At 43.1% G+C, this 21613-nt stretch overlaps 4 protein-coding genes across 13 annotated transcripts in view; 2 read left to right on the top strand and 2 right to left on the bottom strand.

The window, feature by feature from the left end:
- The window catches only part of LOC131892615 (guanine nucleotide-binding protein subunit gamma-1-like), a 2275-nt gene extending 1630 nt beyond the window's left edge, over positions 1 to 645 (top strand). Inside the window, exon 3 of the mRNA XM_059242436.1 lies at positions 145 to 645. Coding sequence (XP_059098419.1) covers positions 145 to 246 — 102 coding nt within the window. The 3' untranslated portion in view covers positions 247 to 645. The remainder of the gene's footprint in view (positions 1 to 144) is intronic.
- The window catches only part of LOC131892608 (uncharacterized), a 19872-nt gene extending 8599 nt beyond the window's left edge, over positions 1 to 11273 (bottom strand). For 4 of the 8 annotated variants that reach the window (XR_009374596.1, XR_009374599.1, XR_009374601.1 and 1 more), the window contains exons 1-5: positions 10255 to 11273; positions 5274 to 6813; positions 4332 to 4476; positions 3996 to 4246; positions 3361 to 3532 (exon numbers count right to left, since the gene is read on the bottom strand). The gene's annotated coding sequence lies outside the window, so the exon portion shown is untranslated. The remainder of the gene's footprint in view (positions 1 to 3360; positions 3533 to 3995; positions 4247 to 4331; positions 4477 to 5273; positions 6814 to 10254) is intronic. The other 4 variants (XR_009374603.1, XR_009374602.1, XR_009374597.1 and 1 more) reach the window with 4 other exon arrangements.
- LOC131892606 (G-box-binding factor-like) lies at positions 1810 to 21613 on the top strand. 3 transcript variants are annotated; one of them, XM_059242423.1, is made up of 7 exons: positions 1810 to 2184; positions 11716 to 11769; positions 17038 to 17206; positions 18572 to 18690; positions 18812 to 19066; positions 20527 to 21004; positions 21348 to 21613. In XM_059242423.1, exons 2-7 carry the CDS (start codon positions 11730 to 11732, stop codon positions 21439 to 21441), a joined length of 1155 nt encoding a protein of 384 aa, XP_059098406.1. In that variant the 5' UTR covers positions 1810 to 2184; positions 11716 to 11729; the 3' UTR covers positions 21442 to 21613. The 3 variants fall into 3 exon arrangements, with proteins under 3 accessions (XP_059098406.1, XP_059098407.1, XP_059098405.1); XM_059242424.1 differs by lacking the exon at positions 1810 to 2184 and adding an exon at positions 11428 to 11590; XM_059242422.1 differs by lacking the exon at positions 1810 to 2184 and having other exon boundaries at positions 11608 to 11769.
- On the bottom strand, positions 11790 to 15501 carry LOC131892603 (mucin-2-like). Its single transcript, XM_059242419.1, has 2 exons — positions 15360 to 15501; positions 11790 to 14522 (listed from the first exon to the last, which is right to left on the bottom strand). The coding sequence occupies exon 2, from the start codon at positions 14509 to 14511 to the stop codon at positions 11995 to 11997; it is 2517 nt and encodes an 838-aa protein (XP_059098402.1). The 5' UTR covers positions 14512 to 14522; positions 15360 to 15501; the 3' UTR covers positions 11790 to 11994.

The following is a 21613-nucleotide window of genomic DNA, read 5'->3' as shown; positions in this document are numbered from 1 at the left end:
TTGCTTAGTTATACACATTTTTCCACCTCGTAGTTAGAAAAAATTGACGTTTCGTGTTTGTGATCATGTTTTCATTTGTGTGATTGTGATCTTTGGAGTCCCGATCACATTTTCTAATAATGATAATTTCGTTGTTTGTTTCAGGCGTATGTCACAGAAAAAACTCAAGACGATTACTTGCTGATAGGATTTCATGGCAAAAATCAGAATCCTTTCCGGGAAAAATCCTCTTGCAGTGTATTATAAGAAAAGAAATCGATGTCTATCTAAAATCCGTCGCGGCCAAATGCTTTCGTACCATATCTGCTAATCGATGTTTCTTCTTCGGAATGATAACCACAATCAAGAACTAACAAAGATGTAACTGCAGCTAAACTTATTGCGATCATATCCACAAAAGCAAGCTAATATCTGCCCATATTTGTATCGGAAGCTCAGAATGCAGCTCTCAAATGTTGATGTGTTATGTGTCAAACCAGCACAAGTACTAACGTCATTTTGTTTCGAAATGTCTGCTTTTTCCAAGACCCTAATTTGTTCTCCATCGCTAGCTTGGCTCATCAATCCCGCCAGTTCGCGTTTGATTCAATGTCATGTCTTTCGCTGTGGAATGACTACAAATACATGAATGTTCTTATAATAAAATTCTGATTGCCTCTTCATTTCCTCGGGTACATAGGACATGCTCATCTTGTCGAGAGATCCTATTTCCGCCTTTGGCACCATTCGCAATTGGGACCACCAAAGCGGCGGAACTTGGAACAATCCACCAGTTCCTCGTAAGAAAAAGGAAAGAAAGTCCTAGTTTCCCGAGAAAGAAGAGCACGAGTTGCTGTTGTCACTCACGAACTACGATCTTCTGTACTCAAAACCACCCATGGAGCACACCTTCAGCAGTGTTGCTTGACTTTCAAATAAGGAAAGTGGTTCGCAGATCAGAAGGGTCCAATTTGAGAAAAGAAGGACGGAATTCTTTGGTCGATTCGTATTCAAAGCCATTCCTTTCCGATAGAAAGGAATTGGCCGAAAATGAAATGGCTTTGAGCACACTCACAACTGAGGCTCTTAAACGCCTGTAACATTTTGCTTCGTTCGTGTACGTTAAATTTCAAGGCAAGTTTTAGGCGCTTCCAATGACATTCAAGTCATGATCCCAAAACTTAACTCCATGCACTCAAAACCAGAACTTTGTCGATCCTTTTCGACTTTAAAAAAAAACAACCTTCGAGAGTGGTCGGCAAAGATTTGCAAACTCCGAGCCTTCGTTAATAACCTCCCACAAAAAGGTTGGACACCACATGAGAAACTCGAGCCTTCCCAGGAAAGACCCACTCTAAAAACTGTAATTAAATCAAAAAGTAAAAAAGGCACTCAAAGCCGACCCAAAATATTGAGCAGTCCTGAGTTCAAGTAGCACCATCATTTAATGGATGAGCTTTTGATCTTTGATTTCCCAAGCTAAATCCTATTCCTCCTCTCTGTTTCCCCTTCATCCATGGGCTTGTGGCAACCCTGAATGTGGCCTGCAAATTACCGTGGCAGCATCCCTGGTGCGCCCAATTCCCACGAAGTTCCTCCTTCTTTTTGCATTGAGGCCGCTTTCGCTCTCATCCTCGTTTTCTTGGTGCGTCTTCCTTTTGGAGTCTTCTTGCGAGACCACGGCGATACGTGGGAAGGAAGGACCGCACGAACGGTCTCTGCGAAAACTGCCCACAGCCTCGCTCACTTATGGGGCTAGTTGCGTTCCCTGTCCCTTTCCATGGCGGCTTTGAGCGACGAGGGTTCTTGAGTAAGTAGCTTCTAGCCTCTAGCTGAGGATAGACAGAAGAAACGAAAGAAAGAGAGTAGGGAAGAAAGACAGAAAGAAAGAAAGACAGACAGAGAGCGGGAGAATCACGGCCCAACCTCAAGTCAGGTCTCCCTTCTTCCCTCTCTCTCTCGCGTTCTCTCCCATTTTCTGTCTCTGTCGAATGGATGGAGGACAAGAGGACGAGAAAGAGGCTGGGGCTGGAGAGAGAACGAGGATGCTGTCGTTTGTGACTTCTGTTGTGCCAAAGTAGTTGTTGTGAGAGAGTCGACGGATCTAACGACGATTGTCATCGACTTCTTGTGGTGGGTGATCGTCAAAAATCAGGTCTTGAATTCAGAGCCAGTACCGGAGTGATCCCAGTTTTCCAGAAACAGGTAATCAAGGACGGGACTGATTGCATGGTCTTGAGTTCATGTGAAGTCTAAGTGCTGGGGCTTTGGGTTTGGTGTTGTTCTGCATGAGGGAAGCGCCCCTTCAAAATATGCAAATTAGGTCCCTTCGGAGTGGTCACGAAAAATACATCAGATTTGGGTGGGATACTCGAGAAAAAGTTCCCGAGCTCTTTTAGGTCCCTTCATCAATTGCCCGGACTCTTTTGATCTGAGAAAGGCTAACAGATCTCGAGTGCACTGGAATCCCAGGGTCCTCCTCCTCCTCCTCCCATCCTTCATTTTTGAGACCCTTCCCTTCCCCTTTTGAAGATACATGTTTAAACAAGCCATCTATATTCATGGCGGGTTTTTCCGGCCAAGTTATCAACTGTGGAACAATCTCCTTAAAACGGGATTATCCTTGAATAAACTGTTCGTTTCGCAGTAACAAAATGCGAGACCCAAGAGAAGTAAGAAAATTTGACTTGGTCCTCGGTGCGCCTACCCAGAGGGAATGAGTGTAGGAAATGCCAGAGGGCGGTTCATCTCATAATTTCATATTGCAACTGGACACTGCAAAGTGCATCATATGCATCTTCTCGTAATGAGTACAGAAGTTAACCACTCTTGAATTCGTGGTAAGGCTGACTCCGTTCCAGGAAACTTGCTCTATAGACCGGGACGAAATCCCTCGGAATGTGCCAAGTTGGATTCTTTCTCATTAACAGGGAACTTCTTACATTTCATTGCAATAGCTGTGGACTCGATTGATATTGAAAGATCTTTCGACGCTTTGGCCAAGCTTGGGCCATACAGCAACTCACATGGATTGCACCCCTAACGGGACAATTTGGCCAGCTTTCATTTCTGCTAACAAGCCATAAATGTTATCCAATGCTTCAACATCGACCCGGAAAGACTCGAGTTCGAGAAGAACGGTCCAAAGAAAATCATTTCCAAAGAAACAGGCTCCACGACGATCATATATCTTATTGGGTTATTGGACATATTTTTACCCCTAACTCTGACTTGGGATGACAAGTGAGGGAGGGAGAGCTTTGGAACTCTCGCAGAGGCAGAGGTTCAAGGATTCAAGCTGGCCTTTATCTGGCTTATCACTAAGGTTGTGGCAAAGAAACTTGAAACTTGGGAGCAATGCAATATTGGGCTGGTACTCACGTACTCGTGGTGTTTGCGATGCATTGCAAATTTGTTGTAATGCAAAGATGTCACTGTCAGGACAATTTCGCTCCAAAGTGGCCAGATATGTGTACCATGGTTTCACACTCGCACTCAAATCGTTGACAAGATCTTAAATTTTCCAAGTCCGATGTTTAGATTGCGCCAGAACCTAGGAGAAAAAAACCGTTATTTTACTTTGGCGCTTGTTCTGCTCCGTTGGAGAAACAAGTTGACAAAATGAGACTAAAATACTGCATGGGAGCACTTTTTGAAATCAGGAGACCAAAAGACTTTTTTTGTTCCCTCTGTTAGTTCGGGTGTTCAAACACATTGTAGTAACAATTTGACAAATATTCGTTTCATGGGTTTAGCCCAAAAATTGGCTTGAAGGGGTCCAAATCGTTAGGCAAATGGGTTTGAACGTCATAAGTAAGAAATAGGGCAATCAATCTTCTTTTAATTTTACAGAAGTGTACCTATTAGACAAGGTACACAAGGTGTTTGAAAAAAACATGGTTTTAGATAGTTTGAAGTGCGATTGAAAGCATATGATCTGGTTTTTATTAATTGCAAATGAATATGCCACCAAAAACAAACTTATTCATTTTTGTCTCCTGATTTCAAAAATTTACCCTTTTACGAATTTAATTCCTTTTTTTGCAGCTTGCCGTTCATCCCAACTGTGTGTGTACGTAGTCAAATTCCAGAAAGCCGTGTATTTCCGTGAGACGAAATGAGAAGCCCGAGAAGGTTTTATTCTAGTGGCTTAGGTATTGCCTCTTGGTTTGTGTATCAACTTCCAGGCGAACCTCAGGGACTTGCTTTAGCAAAGGTTAACCAAGCCAAAAGTTTGTTCAATTTCTTGGAAGCCAGTGATGCGCTCCTTGCAAGAGAAGTGTGGTTGAAAACTTTACCGGCTTAGACCTGGTTGCTTATTTTTAGAGAAAATCGTGGAATTCGGACGATACCTTAAAATGCCAGGCACTGTTAGAATTCCGAAAGAAAACCAGACGTTAGGGAGCCCTCGGTTTGCTTAGTCCATTTACAAGGATTTGGTTATCTTATCTGGTTGCCAGAAACCCCGGTGGTCCTTGATCTGATTCAGATCGATCCCTAGAGAGTTGGAAAGGGGAATTCATTTGGTAATGCTCTTCAAATCTTTTGTCAGAGCTCATCGTTTAGCCATATCCTCATTTGGTGATGCTTTCACAAGATAAATGGTAATGAGAGTCCCTGGCTCAGATCTTCTTCTCCCTTCTCTTGTGGATCCCTTCCTTGAAAATGGACCGTGTTTTGGGTCCTGATCCTGGCCTGGTCGAGAAAGATAGGGGGACCAGATCACAAATGGAACAAGGTCGATTTGTCGAAACTAATCCACTAGAGGGTTCAAAGCGGAGCTGCGGAATTCTCAAGTCAAACACATTCCACTTCACCACTGAAATCGGTCAGATTTCGGAATGGGGTTGTTCCGCATGCTCCTGATCATAAATCACTCCTCTGAAGACATTCATTCTGCCGAAAAACCCTGAATGCCCCATTGCTTTCAGCTCAGCATCCTCTGACATAGAAAGTCACATGCACGTTTGTTTTGGCCCAGAGAACAATTGGATCATTATTCTGGCCTCGAGGCAAGAGGGATCGGGAATATTGATTCTCCTCAAGATGGGCTGTTTGTACAGACATTCTAGAGAAACATCTCATTATTTTTGACATTCGACACATGCAGGGTTGTGAACACCACTCCAGTTGTCCAATCAAAATGTCCAAGTTGTGGAGTGTGTATGTTGAATATCAGTTATACGAAAAGAAAGATGCCCAATGCAGAAAGTTTTTAGCCGACCTCCTTGTGGTCTGTGCCGACGTAAAGGGCTGACTATGCCAAACGTGGTCCCAAAGTCTGCACTTTATACCTTGATTCTTAGATATAATCTCGTGAAAAGAGGACTTTCGCTGGCAGAAAAATTCGCCCCCCCCCCTTTCATCGGCTGGAGATCGAACAGCCCTGGAAGTTGAAGCACTAGAGATACCATAGAACTAGTGATGGGGATCAAATTAGTAATCACGGTATGTTGCGACCAGGGCTACCAATTCACAATTACCATGGCCATGACATTACTGGTGGAATCGGTGGAATCTCCGAAACCCGTTAGTCAGCCTCAAAATGTAACCCTGATTTTTCCTCCGTCAAACCAGGGTTGCGTTTGTACTCAAACCCAAGTGTTTACGTTGCGATGGAAAAGGCGGGTGCTCTCGCTATCCACGTTTTCTGGCAACCTTGAATTTGAAATTCGATTTGATCCCATCACTTCATAGAACCCCTTTTCCTTTAAACGCGTTTTTAATGTTTAATGAATTTTTTTTCCCTAGGTGGCGGGTTTCAGCAACCCAACATTTTGCTCCTACGTGACAGAATAGAGTTGATCGGGGTTAATTACCCTTTGCATTTGGACATATTTTCAAGGTATTCAAGGGAAAACTAACGGAAAACCTTGATCGTTCTCAGGCGCAAAAGGTGGACAGAGATAATAATCTATTGCAAGTCCTTTGATCCTCTCCCTCTGAAAGAAATCCTGCTGAATACATACCTTTTGGCGTTGCCCAGTTCCAACCTCTCCCTCCACTTGCTTTGATCATTAATTGTAGCCAGTTTTAATTTCAGTCCTGTCACATTGAGGGGGGAAAATGGTTGCTGATAGGGGGGGCATTAAATGGCTTTATTGCGTAGTCACTTGGGGTTTTGCGGTGATGGAGATAATACGAAAACTTTTCTTATCAACGAAACCATTCTTATGAGGATAAGGCTCCCAAGATATTAGGTCTCAGATCATGAATCTCTAAAAATGTTCAGGACTCTTTCGAGAGTCCCCACTAGCATTCTTGCGATAGTTCTACGCACAATAAAAGGTCATGAGGTCCTTTGTGTATTCGTACGCCAAGAACATTGCGGCCGAACTCGGAAAAGCTCGTAGAGCACAAGGCAAAAGGCCTGAGTAGAATGCACGAATTCCGTTGGTTATCCACAATTCCCGAGCCACTCTCATAGCAGAAGTCTCAGAGGAGACTTGAATCCTGCTTTTAACTGCATCAAAGGGAAAGATGGAGGTCCAGAAACTAACACCAGCCACTCCACCACAGAACAGCGTCGAACTCAGACCGAGATCCTCGCGCTTGGATTTCGTCAATCTGCAAATTATAGCTTTGCTGCCTTCATTGCCAAGAAAGAAGAAGAAGCAACCGGGGATTTCCCTGGCCAAGGTCGGGCCCAGACCTTTAAAGAGCTGTCCAAAACCCTCCTGACGAATGATCTCACGGGTTAGAGAGAACGTTGATCGATGGACTTGGCCCATCTCACGTTGAGCTTGAAGTTGACACTTGATGTGTTCCGTTGGACAGAGCGTGACCGAGGCAAAAATGGCCGCCACGGAGCCTGCCAAAGCATTCTCGAGAGGGCTGGAAAAAAAGAGGAACCTCCAGTTAGATGGAATTTTCTCCCCACAAAACTTTCTTACAAAAACACGACGGTGTGAACTATTTTACAAGACAGTTCTCTGAAGTGAATAATAGATAACGGGAGAAAATTTGAAGGCATATTTTATTTGGCGGAATGGCTTTGTTCATAATGAAGATCCAGGCACTTTTTCAACCAGGGTAAATGCACTTGGCATGACAGAATATAACCATGGAACTCCTTCAAGTCGAAGTCACTCCCACGCTGCTCTTCGAAGATTCGCCGGAGTTGAAGGATGGCTCTTTCACCCATCTTGTATGAGACGGCCTGGCCGGGCCATGTGATATATCGATTGACCTGGCCTTCCGCCCATTTCCGGTGAAAAAAGGTGTTATTCACCAGATATTCCACGGCACGTTCTTTAGTCCAACCCTTGGCATGTATCCCGGTATCCACCACAAGTCGTGCTGCTCGCAAAAGGTTGTACGAGTAATAACCAATTAGGTCAAAGGGATCCTCATAGAGTCCTAATTCCAGGCCAAGATGCTCGACATACAACGCCCATCCTTCATTCAATGCGGTTTGGAAAGGGAAGTTACTCGGTCCTTGAGATAATCGAGAGTAAATGGGAACGGCCGCATAATCAGGCATGCCAAGATTACTCTTGACCACATCATCTAGGTTGTGACCAGGATTAGCCTCGTGCAGTGTGAGAGAAAGCAACTCGAATTTCTTGATGCCAGATAAATTATGAAGGTTGATGTAAAACGTGCCTGGGCGTGAACCATCCACTGCTCCCGACAGGAAGTACACTGATCCACCCCCACCAGGTGGAACAGGGGCAATGTTGGGTTGATAGATCTCCGAGGTTAATAATTCCTCGGGGATGATTTGGGACAAGATCGGATTGATCTTGTTGTCAAGAATGTCCTTAACGTACTCTAACAACTCATTCTTACTCTCGAATGTTTGGCCAGGCTGAGATCGGACAAAGTCTGAAAATTCACTCAAGGATCGTCCGGTCATGTTGAACTCGGTCATGAGAACGGATACTTTTTCCGTCAATTCTGCCACCTCCGCTAAACCAATCTCGTGGATTTGATCCGCAGTCAACGACGATAGTGATGTAAAGAATTCGAGACAATCCTTGTAATATGATTGGCCATTTGGAAGGGACAACACACCTGGAGTTGGTCGGAGATGAAGGAAATATTCATTGTGAATGTACTCATCCAGTCGGTTGTAAGCTGGGAGAACCTCGGCTTCAATGACTTTCTTAGCTTCGTTTTGAATTCCACGTATCGAGTCCCGATCAAAGAGTGTCGCGGACATTTTTTCGAATGGAACGTAAAAGTTGGACTCTTCGGGTTTACTCACTTGAAGAGCGGCGAACTGTTCTTTGGTTTTATGAAAGCTCTCTGGCGCAAAGGTCATGTTTTTGCTGGCACCTTCCTTCAGAGTGTTGATGATATCGTCGATATAAGCCGGAATAGCTTTCAACCTCTTCAGAGGATTTTGTAGGTCGTCTACGGTTTTGTACTCAAAGAGTCCATCCAGCACCCACTGCTCGACCAGGAAACTCTGTATTCCTCGAATGTAGTGGACAGGCGGAAAATAATAACCCTCGGCTTTGATCCCTCGATGACAAGCGTTGGCCTCCAGGAGCAAATGAATTAATTCCAATTCTTTTAAGGGATCGATGGGATCAGAATTCCTCGTGATTGGAAAACTCAGAGCCATGGCTGCCCTCTTTTGGTATTCTTTACACGATTCGGCCAACATCTTGAAACAAGTAGGCGTGTGGGGAGGGACGCGATCGTCGTATTTGTGGTAGCCTCGACGACTCCCAATAATGGGATTGAATTTCAACTTAAGGTCGAAATAGTCCCGGAATAGGGCTTCTTTGGTGCCATCCCATGTCTGAGTTGGAGAGAGGTCACAGTTTTGGTCAATGTTGTAAGCCACGCTCGATGATAAAGCAAGTGTCAATACTGTCAATTTACGGATCGCGAACATTCTAATTGTTCACAAATAAAGCGTTTTTTCTCTACTGAAAAGATTGAGGGCATGAGATCCGGTTTTATATTGACGGTTCAAGACGGTGAGTGGACTACTGTTTTGCGCGATAGAAATTTCCCGACAAGCAATGACAATGTGTTCCCAACTGAGACAAGTACATAGAGCTTGGAAATCAAAGTAACTGATCCGACATTAATTATCTTATTTTCGTTTGATCGACTCTCTTGTGACATATCCACATTATGATGCTACTTTGAGAACAAAACAATGAGGTCAATCACGAGAGTAATTCATCTCTCCTTCTTAAAGAATAGCAGTAATTTCGTGATGATCTGAGATCTAGACTACGGGAATTGGCAACTTCTTCAAGGGACCCGTGACGTCCTTGACAACACTCAAGGATCAAAACGTGCAAGGCATTTTCTCAGTGTGTTGCTCTGGTGCATTTTCACGTTGTCTCTATTCCTATTTGTGCTATCTTTAGCTTTGTAGTAAAGAGTAGAAGACAATGAAAAACTAAATTGAGAGGGAAAATTCAAACCTTAAACAAGTAATTTTTCACGTCGTAAATGTCTTACATGTTACTGTCTGCTTGTTTGCAAAAGGCATACTTGTCGTCCATTTGTTCAACAAAACAACTTCGTTTCGAGACGGCAATAGTTTTCTTAGACTGCATACAATTCCTCTTGCCTTGTTTTCAAGCCAAGGGCTGTGAGCGATAAATAAGTTGGAATAGATTCTTTATAACCGAACAAATATTTTTGGCATGAACTCTCGGCCTCTTGCGGTTAGGCCTGAACGCGAAGTAGGGTCTTAATGTACGAACAGATGAACAAAGAGCAACGCTTAGCTTCCACGAGTTTCCAAGAATAAAAGTAGGTGTGTTGGAGACCATGCCACTACATCCTTATCATAAGGGGAACTATAATTGCAAAAAACCATTTCCAGACATTCGTTCTTTTTCGTCAATATCTCCTTGAATATCTTTCCGATATCATTCTCTAAAAAAGTTTCTAATGTTATTTGATCCCAAGTTCATCAAGACTAATGCTCCTTGTTCAAGTCAATCATACTTTTGTATTTAATGTTGTAAATAGTAACTTCTTCAATGAATATGGATGGAGTTATGTTAGTCGTAATTTCTACAACTAAAGATAAGAGGTCTATAAGAAAATATTGAAAAAAAAATCGCAACCACTTCTATGAACAAACTGACAACTCATCATTTCTGGTAATCGGATTTCCACTCCCCCCCCCACATTCACAACGAAGCTACCAATTGAAAAGCTCTCAAAAATAGAATGACTTGTATACTCTTTTGACTCTCACGTTTATGCTGTTGCGTTTTTCTAAGCCTTAAATTAGCCGTGGTCATGCTTCATAACTAAAATCCAAGAGAAACTGGTTTCAACAAGCACACTCACCTCAATTTATCTTTGGATTTCCCACCGCCAAGTGTTCGGGAGACCATACTCTGACACTGTCCATAGCACATGAATAGTACGGATAATTCACTGACGTTAGCCATTATGGAGGGAAGGGTTCCAGCATACAGTCCGACAAAGAAGCCCTCCCGCTGAACTGTTTGCCGAAATGTTTTCAACATGTCGGGATTTTGCACGGGAAACGTTTGCATTTTGACTTTGATCGTGTCCATGGGCTGTCCCACCAAGACCGTGGCCATTCCGCCAAAACATCCAGCTGCAAAATCAATGGCAGCCTCACCCACCACAGACATTTTTGATTCCTAAAGTTAGCTTTATCCACCACACCAAATATCCACTCGATTAGATTAGAAAGTGCCGCCAAAGGTCGGAAGTCTCGTTTTTCACAGAAGCTTCCAGCCAGCAAAAAATGTGTCTCAACGATCTGGGACAAATTGGATTATGGCTGTGATGCAGAGAACAGTTTCTTCCGGATTTCTCATCTCAGTCCCGCAACCTAGCTCAGGGAAAAAATAAATTATTTTGCTCACATACACTCAACGTCAATATATATAAGGTTCGAACTGAGCTGAGACAGAGTGTGGGATGCGGTCCCAGAGGATAACGTTAATTTCCCACTGGAATCCCCCTGAGATGATCGAGTACGCTTCCACAATTCACCACAGACGCCCGACTTTCTCACCCAGCAAGCCCCCAAGCCATAAACACTCCGACTTAGGGGGGCATTGTAATGGTCAGGAAAGAATAGGATTGATGAATTGGCCTATTTTGTGGGCGGATCTGAAGGTTTTATTTGAGCTTGGGATGTTGGTCAAGCAAGCCTTTTCAGTTGTATACGTCTTATATGTGATTCCTTTTATGTGGGCTTTGACCTGTCATATTTACATGGCACCCCAATCTTGAACGTGGACTTGTCTTGGCTGTCATTTTTGAGAAGTTCTATGCTGTGAAAACGGTTTTGTTTAGGTTGCCAGCTGACTCACCAGACCACCAGACACACCGAGAACAAAAAGTCTCAAGCTTGGCAAGATAAAACCGGTCGTGCTGGAATTTTTCGTAAAGTTGCCACAAGTCTGAGGGTCCAGTTTTCAGGACCTACCTCAAAAGAATTATTATTGCAACGTGCTTGGCGACCACCACAGACTTGGTGGGATCTGGGCATGTTTTTGCGGTAGCCGTTATTCCTGGGTTATCGTCCTGAAAAAAAAAACCATTTCTGCGCCAGAAGTCTTTCCAGTGTCATTGCCACAGCACTATAACATTGACGAAATTGCTCGGTGGAAAAATGTAAAATGAAGTTGTCCTGAACTTGAAAGTAAGGACAAGATTCCGTTGCCTCCGCGAGCGGTGTCCTACTGTTAATGTTGACGGGATCTAGGTGGAAGATCATTGCTCAATCAAAATCAAATGGTGTTCCTAATGCATTTTCGTTTTTTCCAGGGAAAGGAGTCGAAATGGCAAACTTGCAACTTCCATTGAACCAAGACCATGAAGGTAAGAATAGGAAGGCAATGTTTGAGATTCACAAAATTTATTGCATTTGGATGTTATTGGGCGATAAAGGTCAATGAAATGAAATTTGAAAGAATTATTTCAAAATTAAACAAAGCCAAAGTTTGTTCCACGGACAAAAAGAATCAAGAAAAATTAGTAATCGCGTACGAAACAATGGATACTGTGGAATACTTTTGTCATCTCTCTCACGCCCCTTCCAGGCTCTTACTTCTTGGACTGGGTGCGGAGACCATGATAGAGCTTTTGAATGAATGGTGAGGCCACATGGTGAGGCAATTGCACATTGTAGCTATGGTAATGGATCTCGTAGCTGGGTTTCTTGGCGTTAGCGCCAACAATGTAGGGAAAGCTTTTGGGCAAGGATTTCGTATAGCTGATCGTGACGGGTTGTTGGTTGGTGGCAGTATTAGTCTCGGCAGTGGCTCGGCTTTGGTAGGGGACAGACTTGACATCCTTGTCAAACACCGGCTTAGCCTCTCCATACACCACATCCACAAGGTTAGAAATTGGGGCACTCTTCCAATACTTGAACTCATCCTGGTCAACAGATACCCAAGGCTGTTCAGTCTCGGAAGTCACTTTGGCAGAGCTAGTTTTGCCGGAAGCCGTGGGTCGCTTGAAAACGGCATACAGGGGATTTCCATCAATTCCAGCCGATTCATGCTTAGGTACCGGGGTGGATTCGATACGGGTTGAACTTGAAGGCTTCTTGAACACGGCGAATAGTGGATTACCAGCACTTCCACTCACTTTGGGGACCTTGGAACCAGATGCAGATTTCCTTGAAGTCGAGGTCTTCTGGTACGTAGCAAAAAACGGATTTGGGTTCTTCACATGTTTGACTTCCTTACGAATGGGGATTGTCGGAGATGGCGCCTTCTTGAACACAGCAAATAATGGGCTGTTGGTTTTCGACAAGACCGTTTTCTTACCAACTCCATTTGGTGTCACTGTGTCAAAAATACTGAAGATGCTGGTTGGCAATGGGGTCTTGACGATCACGGGCAATTGAACCACGTTCTTGGATTGAACTCTTGTTGGGATGGCTGATTGAGAAGTAGTTATTGGCCTGGAGGTGGTAGTTGTCTTGGGTAAAGTTTTGGGCCTTGAAGTTGTTGCAGGAGCAATGGGCGATTTCGTGCGAATACTTGAAATCACAAGGTTAACATATTCACTCTTCGTGATTTTGCCGGCCTTGTATTCTGCTGCAAAATCTCTAGCACTAGAAACAATCACTTTGGCCATAGGCGAGACACTGGCATTTACTTTACTTGATGGAACTGATGTGGTCTTATGGATGGGAGCGTCAGTGGTCACTACCTTGGAAACTCGAGAGTCATCAGAGCTGGCCTGAGACTTTGGGGCAGGGTCTGTCTCCCAAAGAGGTTTCACGTTGACGAGGATTTCATGAAGATCGTCTCTAGTTAATCCAAAAGAGGTCATCATCTTTTCCATCATTTTTCTTGACTCCTTCACGGGGACAAAAGAAGCCTCAATTGCACGAGCTGTAGAGGTCTGATCATCCACACTCAACCTTCCTCGATTCAGAGGACTGGCCTCCAAGGCGCTTGAGGTCGACTTGTCAGTAGGGGCTTGTTGTTCACCAAAGAGATCGAGTTGGTCGACGTTCTCGTTCAAGAAAATCTTCTCAATCTCCTGATCAACATCAAAATCGCTCAAATCGGCAAAAGCCTTTGAAAGGGTTGAGGACACTTCCGTGGGTTTGCTAGGCAGAGGCTCTTCTTCAACAACGGATGCAGTGGATGGGGAAGATTTATCAGCTGGCACTTGCTTCTCAACGGAAGTCAGAAAATGATCGGTGTACTCCTCGAAAGTAATCTTTCCTTCGTCAAAAGCTTTTTCAACATCTGGCTCACCCGAAATGGTAACATCCGCACTGTGTCGGATGGGTAAGGACTCTTCTTGCGAAACAGTTGGGGCAAAGATATCATCATATAGAGTCGCAGTGTCCGTGGATTTGTCAACAGGGACATTCTTCTGAACGACGGTCACAAAATAGTCTGTATACTCCTTCAAAGTAATTTTACCTTCATCATATTCACGTTCAATATCTCGCACATTCGAAGTTTCAGCAACGATCGGGGTTGAACTTTGATCGTCACTGGATTTCAAATGCTCTTCGATGGCTTTACCTTCTTGTTCATTCACATTACTTACATCAGGGACGGAAGTGGACTTGGGAGAGGGGATGTCCTCATCGAAAATGGCAGCAAGATAATCATCTTGTTGAAATGTTCGGCCAACGTCTAAATCTTCAGTATTTATGAATGGAACTGAGATGGGCTCCTCCAATTCGAAAGGCAGAAAGTCTTCCTCAACGGGCATTGGAGACGCGTCTTCAGCAGGGACATTGGCAAATTTGGATTGTTGAATGAATGCCAAAAAATCCTTGCCATACTCCTCCAACGTGATCTTTCCTTCGTCAAATGCTTTCTCAATGTCTTGGTCGTCTGATGTGGCAGAACCGGAGTAGGGCGTGGCACGAGGGATGGTCTGGGAACGGTTGAAATCTTCACTCACTTGTCGTTTACTCCGCTTGACCACGGGACCAAGAGACGATCGATTCAAACCTAGAGCCTTAGATAGTTCAGCCCAAGTGATTTCACGCTCAGTATGCTCCAATGGTTTTTGGTGGAAGTATTTATCATCCGCTTCCCTCGAAGGATAATGAATAGCACGAGACGAGTGAGGTGGCGACATGGGAATCCAATCTAAAAATTCAAGAAGGCTACCATTGGAATCATATTCATAGAATTAATCGGTTTTTAAATATTTTCCGATTTAACGATGTTTTGGGGAAATTATCATGCATTTAAAATGGGTCGAACAGATTTAACGCTCAAGATTAAAATAGCCCTGAGCAATGTCAGAGGGGATCTATGTTTGCTATATGACATTTTTTTTTTGCATTTTTTTGTATTTGCAACGTCAGACAGCCTGAACACAACGGTGAAACGCACGGCAGATTGCTAAACATATCACGTGCCATGAAAGCGATTTCTTTTCCGCACATTATGTGACCCAGGACGCTAATTATAAATTAGATTTTTACAACACAAACGCATAATAATTCAATTACAATCAGACCGTTATATGGGGGCGACTGACACACAATGCAGCCTCCATATTTCGTGTAGCCTAAGGGGTTATGGACAATAATTTAACAATTGTGATTACGAGTTTAGATGTATGTTTCCTATAATCACCAAATTTACAAATATTAACAAGCCAATGCTAATCCATAAAAGATTTCATGATTTTGTTATTCACGTGCAATGAAAAATACTAGGATTGTAAACATTTAACCTGCAGCAAACTCGCCAAATTTATGTTCATACTATTGCAGGAATTGCTGATTTTATTTTTTTTTTCTTCAGGAATTTTTTATATCATGTTCTAAAGTAGTTTCACTTTCTATTACATGAAGGCCCCTGAAGCAAATTGCTAGAGATTCTAATAATTCTACTGGATTTACTTAGTATTGCACTTTCCTACTCCTGAATTTAGCCTTTCCATAATAATCGAGTAGCAATGAACCGTTCACCAGCCTTTTATTTAGGACAAATCCTAATTTGCCAGTACAAAGTTAATTCAACATGGGGATTTATCATTCGACCACAGTTTCATTCTTGAAATGGACAGATTGCGTGCTCGATTCCACATCATCCATGCGAGGCTCAATGTCAGTTTGCCCAGAAAAGGTAGCTAATTCCATTTCCAAATCGTTGGAATCCATTTCAACAGACGGGGTTGTATTATCCATGTCTATCGACAGAGCACGAATTGGTTTACATTGGTAACAAATTCTTACATTTTACCTTACCTTCATGGACCTTGGCATCATGAGCATGTTGCTCGATAGCAACATTCCCAGGTTCCATTGCTATTAGAGACACGTCACATTTAAGTAGATCCAGCTATGATTTTATCACTTATAACCTTACCTTCATGAACCTTGAAGAGTTCAGACTTGACCATGTTTGGACCAGTAATATTTGCCATGAGAACTATTGGAATAAATACTTAAAACTAATGCCTTAAACCTATTTCTTTTCTTTCTTACCTTCATGAAGCTTGAAGACTTTGGTTGGCTTCTCGGTAACTTCCAACTTGCTGACACTTTCAATCTCATTGGTGGTCACTTCAAGATCAATTTCTCGAGAGTCGGTGGTTTCCTTATGGTTTTCTTCTGCTTTAAAAGCGGCATTGGATTCTTCGTTCGATAATTCCTTGGTAGTTGAGGATTCGACGGTAGATTCGGTTGTCTTGAGAATCGCGGTGGGAGTAGTCGGGGCTTCAAAAGCGTTTTCAGCAAATCCTCGTGGCACACCCACCCCGTTGACGTAGAAATCATGCCTCAAGGCATCGGCAACAAGGTCCTCGATGGAAATCTCGGTGGCCAACTTGTAACGGGGTCCAGGGGCAGGAGTGGTGTACCATACAGGATCCGGAGTAGTCACTTCCCAGAGAAAGCTATATTCCTCCAAACCGTTAAGGACTTCGAATAAAGTTTCCGCATCCTCTTTGGCTTTTTCAGGAGTATAGGTCTGGTAATTGCGCCTCAAAAGAGAGATCGATTGCATGGCAGTCTTGACGTAATCATACGTAACATCTCGTCCGTAATCATTCACCACTCGCCCTTCAGGAGTAACTTCAGCATTGGGGAAGAATTCCGGATAGAATTTCAGAACCCTCCATTCAGACTCGTGCTTATCAAGGTTCTCGGCCCATGGCTCGTAGCCCAAGACTACCCCGACATTCAAAGCACACGCCAAAGCGAAAACCACAAGAAACTTCAGACTACCCCGACATTCAAAGCACACGCCAAAGCGAAAACCACAAGAAACTTCATGTTGATCTGCTCACTACAAAAACAGTTACACAACTGAGTGATAATACAGGACTGCAGCTCTTTTTATAAGACGCCGGCGCGATAGCTGTTGACCTGGGCGAGTGCGTGCGATGTTTGATAGTCGAGTAGGTCAGCATTATGACGGGAGTCTAGAAAGGACGTAGGAACGCTCGAAGTGGGCATTTAATCGAGGACTACTTAGTTTTCTGTCTGAGATCGAAATCGTCGTTATTTAGGGGTTATCGACTACAGTCTATGTTTGGTAGTCCACAATGGTTGAGCTAGAATTTAAATCCCCTGGCGTCCATTGAAGTCGCCCTTGTTGCTAGCTAAAAAACATGGATGATACTAAAATGCTCCATTTGTCTTTGCAGTTTTGGGCAGCGAATATTGCTCGGGTTATATGGATGCCCTTGGGAAGTGGAACAATGGCTTCTATTGCCCAGCCTCGGATGAAAGTCAGGATGTATTTTGCTGTGGTAGTGACTACCACAAGTATTGTTGCACCAAGAAGGACCAAGTGATCCAGTCGGAAGTTCAAGAGTACGAATGCTTATTTGATTATTTTTGAAAGTACCAACGTTGGTGCTCCTTTTCCAGCATTTATTTCAAATCACGCCCTGTAAACAACAAACCAGAAACGAAGAACTAACATGAGAGGCCACCCATAAAAAATTCAATTTGTGTTAGCTCCAAGAAACGATAGAGATCCGCATGTGAGCCAAAACTTACAAGGCAAGCCTTTGAGACCTCTGTTGTGGTGGTAGTGGATTCGACTTGAAATTTCCACCAGCCAAAATGCTTCCCATGGGAGGCTGCATATAGGATGGTATTTTTCTTCAAATAGCGTATGAACAAAATTTCAAGGCGATACGAATTTGCTCACCTAACAGATGCAAATCATGACGTTGGCACTTTATAATGATTGAGCCAAATGTCACTTGAAGCTGCTTGGAAAGAGACGTTGTTACATATCATTTTGGCATGGTGTGCCTTATCATTCGGCAAAACCAACTTAGATTAGTGCTAGCGGTTAACTTCCGACACTTTGTGTCAAAAGTAACAGGTCAACTATGAACACTTTTAGACGCCAACCCAAACCCCTACACGGAGAACCAATCTGATACGGATACTGAGCGTAATGCAAAGCAAGCTATTTTATATGGCTTCGTTGGCAGGTTGACCACCTCAATTACCAAAAATACCAAAATTGTAATTTCTCACTATTCAACCTTTCAGTTCAAATTACTCGATGTTTTTGGCATTTGTCTCGGTTGCAACTTTTAAATCAGTGGCCTTTCATTTGAGAATAAACCCGATAGACGAGGAGGACGAAACGCTAAAAATTATTATTCGTATTTGAAGAAAACTCCAGTGCAATGGCTCGAATTAGAGTTGTTAGTTTCCATAATTGGCGTCCTTGCCCATGTTCTAGAGGTTCCAAGGCTCAACGGAAAGATCCCCTTTTTGAAGCCTTGTTTAACACTGAGCATTGTTGAAATATATAGTTTCGATTCAAGAAAAAAACAGACACATCGGGGGTATTCATGACCTTTTCTAACAATGTAATGATACTCCATTGACATCAATTTAAATAGCATGTTCAATCAAAAACTTGCGGTTTCTATTCCGTGCAACCCCCCGTAAACGCAAATGTAATAAATGTCATGAGGGCTCGTAAATTGAGACGAATCAAACAAACGCCAGGCAATGTGGTCTTTTTGTTCACGAACCATCGACCGTCAACTTAGAGGCATTTGAAAGACACAATTGTGCTCAATCGATGGGCCTGAGACTTGAACAAATGATCGTAAATCGATTCCCCTCCCGAAAGCTCCCCTCCGTCCATCATCTCCATATTGAGCTCTCGATCAATGTGTGTATTCTCATCCCGGTTGGGTCTTTCAGCATCACAGTCCTGGTTGGAATCATCTTGGGCGCCTCGGCTGCCATCCTCATCCTGACCTTGGTCTCGTGTTTTTGCTGCTCGTGCTGCTTGCTTTACAAAAAGCGTAATCCATCCTCATGTGAGTATTGACACTTACATTGGGTATCAGCTAGGTCGATCTAAGCCCAGCTTTGTGCCATTACATACGGCACACGACGAATGAGTACCTAGCTCATGCCGGTTCCATCATGTCCTTGCAGCTTCTATGTACCGTCTCCACAATGCGAGTGAGCACAGTGGGGTCACGAATATGTACAGCCTATCGAATGCCGGAGGATCACGTGCCAATACGCCTTTGCCCACATCGAATCAGCGATCTCAGCAGTATCTCCTAGATGATGTGGACCATGTGAGGTTCTTACAGAACCACAATGGAGGGATTGCTCATTCCTACACGCTACCACATAACTTATCTCATCATGGGAAGCATCAAAACTACATCCAGCAATTCAACGGTGAGAAGAGCGCTCTCTTTTACCTTGGGTCAGAGACCTATTATGTATACAGGGTCCCCCGTAAGTATGCTGACCGGATAACCTTGAACAAAGCCTTGGTCTTGTACCTAAACACCATTGGAGTTACATGGATTAAATGCGCACACGGACTGTGTGATCAGCCATGACGTAGAAACTATCCACGAAATTCTTCGTTTTTCTTTCAAGTTTTTCGACCATTTGTTCAATTTCAAGGCCTTCGAATGATCCTTCCAATGACATGCTTATCTTGAAGGTCGTAACCGCTGTTTTGAGCAATGGCATCGACATTTTCGCCCTCAAGGGGTGTTTGATCTTGGACACACTTTGCTTTAACGTTTGCACAAAAAAATCTAGGTCAAAACTAACAAAATTTTGCACATTTCTTCTACTAGCCCAGGAGGGTGATTGCCAAATATGAAGAGTGTCCACATTTAGGGCAGACCTTGTAGGTTTTCTCTGCAACGAAAATGCCGAATGTTTTTCATCAAGATTCACCGACACAAATACCTGATAAAAAGCCTAGAAATCAACGTTTCAAGTTCGTTAGCTCGTTTAGGCTCTCAGGAAAATGAACACTTGTGCTCTGGCATTTCATTCCTTCCAATTCTCTCTTTTTCTTTTGCCCCTCACAATGTGTGAATGGAAAGAATTGAATGGATGATTGGAACTGCAGTAAGCACGGTCAAAATGCAGTTGCTCACTTTTTCAGCTTTTTTTTTTTTCTTTTTTTTTCATTTTCGTGTTAGACTAGTCCAAATTTGATCTAGCGATTCGAAAATTGCAATATGACCACGAATGAGTTGACCACACTTTTTTATTAGGAAAGCTGACGTGGGCATTGTAGATATTCTTTCAAAAAATTAGATTATTTTTTTTCGATTATGGTTCTGTTTGTGTCATTTTGTGCTTTTAAACAAAAAAAAAAGACTTCAAAAATATCTGTATTTGACAAATTGTTATGCCCTACATCCGAATTGGCGTTAAGGATATGTTTTTAATACAAGCTGAAAGGATTCAAAATCTCGTCTATGTTTACTATTTTGACTACCCTGTCGAACGGTAATCGGAATCGGTTTCCGTCACGCCCTCCTTGGCCGGATATTCGAATTGTCAGATAGTGCAAAGCCTCGTTAGTGAGTATATATTTTGGAATCATTCACTGTCATGATTTCAACCAAATAATATGTGCGTATTTGTACCTACTAAGTAAAATCCGAATGATTTCGCTCTTATTTCGGGTAACAATCCAGTCACAAGATCAAATCAATAACATTAAAAATTCTCGATTTCCTCAATTCAGCGCTGACAATGGAATTTTATGGCCAATCGTTAATCCTCTTTTGAGTTGAATTCTTCAACCGTTTCGACCATTTCACATTCCCAAGGGAAAAGATCAACGGTCCCGCTCTTAAAATAATTCAACGTTCTGTCATTTCCAGCGTACAACCTACAAAATAACCCGGACATTATTGCCAGCACCCACCCGAGCCAACCCCCTCATCATCAACAACAGCAACAACAACAACAACAGCATCACCACCATCACCATCACCATGACCAGCATAACCTGATGGCTAGACAATACGGAACTTTGGGTCGAATGCCCAGGGAACATCCCCCACCCTACCAAGATTTTGCCAATGGTCATCGTAGCTCTTTCTTCGCCAATTCTCAACAACTCGGGTCCACCAATCTCATCACGACCACGGCTGCCATTTCTTTTAACGGGGGCGATTTGATGATGCACCATCAACAACACCAGCAACAACAACAACCACAGGAACAACAGCAACAACAGCAGCAGCAGCTTTCAGGGTTGGATGGGAACCAGGATATGTCGGGTCATTTCGGATCGGAAGACACGTCCAATCTCACCCAAGAGCACCAGGCTCAAACACCTCAAGGAGGAGTGGAGAAGTGAGTTCAAATATATGATTGTTTTGGACTACTTTGCTCATTGTGAAGGAAAAGAAGAAGTTGGGGAATAAGCAAGGGTGGTTATCATTGATCCAACTATTAGCTTCCTTAATCTCTAATCGGTAATGAGGCCATATGGTATGCATGGCAAAACATGAAAATCTGCCATATTTTCAATCCTGACCCAGTTCTGCATCAACGGCAAATATCGCTTCTTCAAACTCGCCAGGAAAAGCATCCTATTATTCCCGCCCCACTTCTTGATTTAGCGCCTATTCCGTTGGCAAAAATATGGGGGGATGTTGATTTGGGCGCAACTAAGTAGTCCATTATTCACTTTCAGTGGGGATGACGAGCCAGTTTCGGATCAGACGCCGATGATATTCAACGACAACAATGAGGATCAAGAAGGACTTTTCCACTCGACAAAATTCTGAATTTTTCCATGGCTGAACGAGCTATTATGCTATCTAGATATAAATACTAAGTGTTGTGTGCCAATAACGAGTTACTTTACGGCTTCCAGTCTCTGTATTACAAAAACGTAGTCATCCATTCGGCCAATGTCAGATAGTGTTCGAATAATAATAAATGTTTCCTACTACCAAG

This window comes from Tigriopus californicus, chromosome 2 (genome assembly GCF_007210705.1).
Source record: "Tigriopus californicus strain San Diego chromosome 2, Tcal_SD_v2.1, whole genome shotgun sequence".
Lineage (NCBI taxonomy): Eukaryota > Metazoa > Arthropoda > Copepoda > Harpacticoida > Harpacticidae > Tigriopus > Tigriopus californicus.
Note: the sequence above shows the minus strand (reverse complement) of the source record. Positions and strands in the feature narration are given on the sequence as shown.

Bases quoted from the DNA above. Each gene is read 5' to 3' on its own strand.
- LOC131892606 (XM_059242422.1), top strand. From the start codon at position 11,637: ATGTTGACGGGATCTAGGTGGAAGATCATTGCTCAATCAAAATCAAAT. The intron at 11,770-17,037 runs GTAAGAATAGGA...TTGTCTTTGCAG, and splicing joins ATTGAACCAAGACCATGAAG to TTTTGGGCAGCGAATATTGC. The intron at 21,005-21,347 runs GTGAGTTCAAAT...ATTCACTTTCAG, and splicing joins CCTCAAGGAGGAGTGGAGAA to TGGGGATGACGAGCCAGTTT.
- LOC131892603 (XM_059242419.1), bottom strand. From the start codon at position 14,511: ATGTCGCCACCTCACTCGTCTCGTGCTATTCATTATCCTTCGAGGGAA.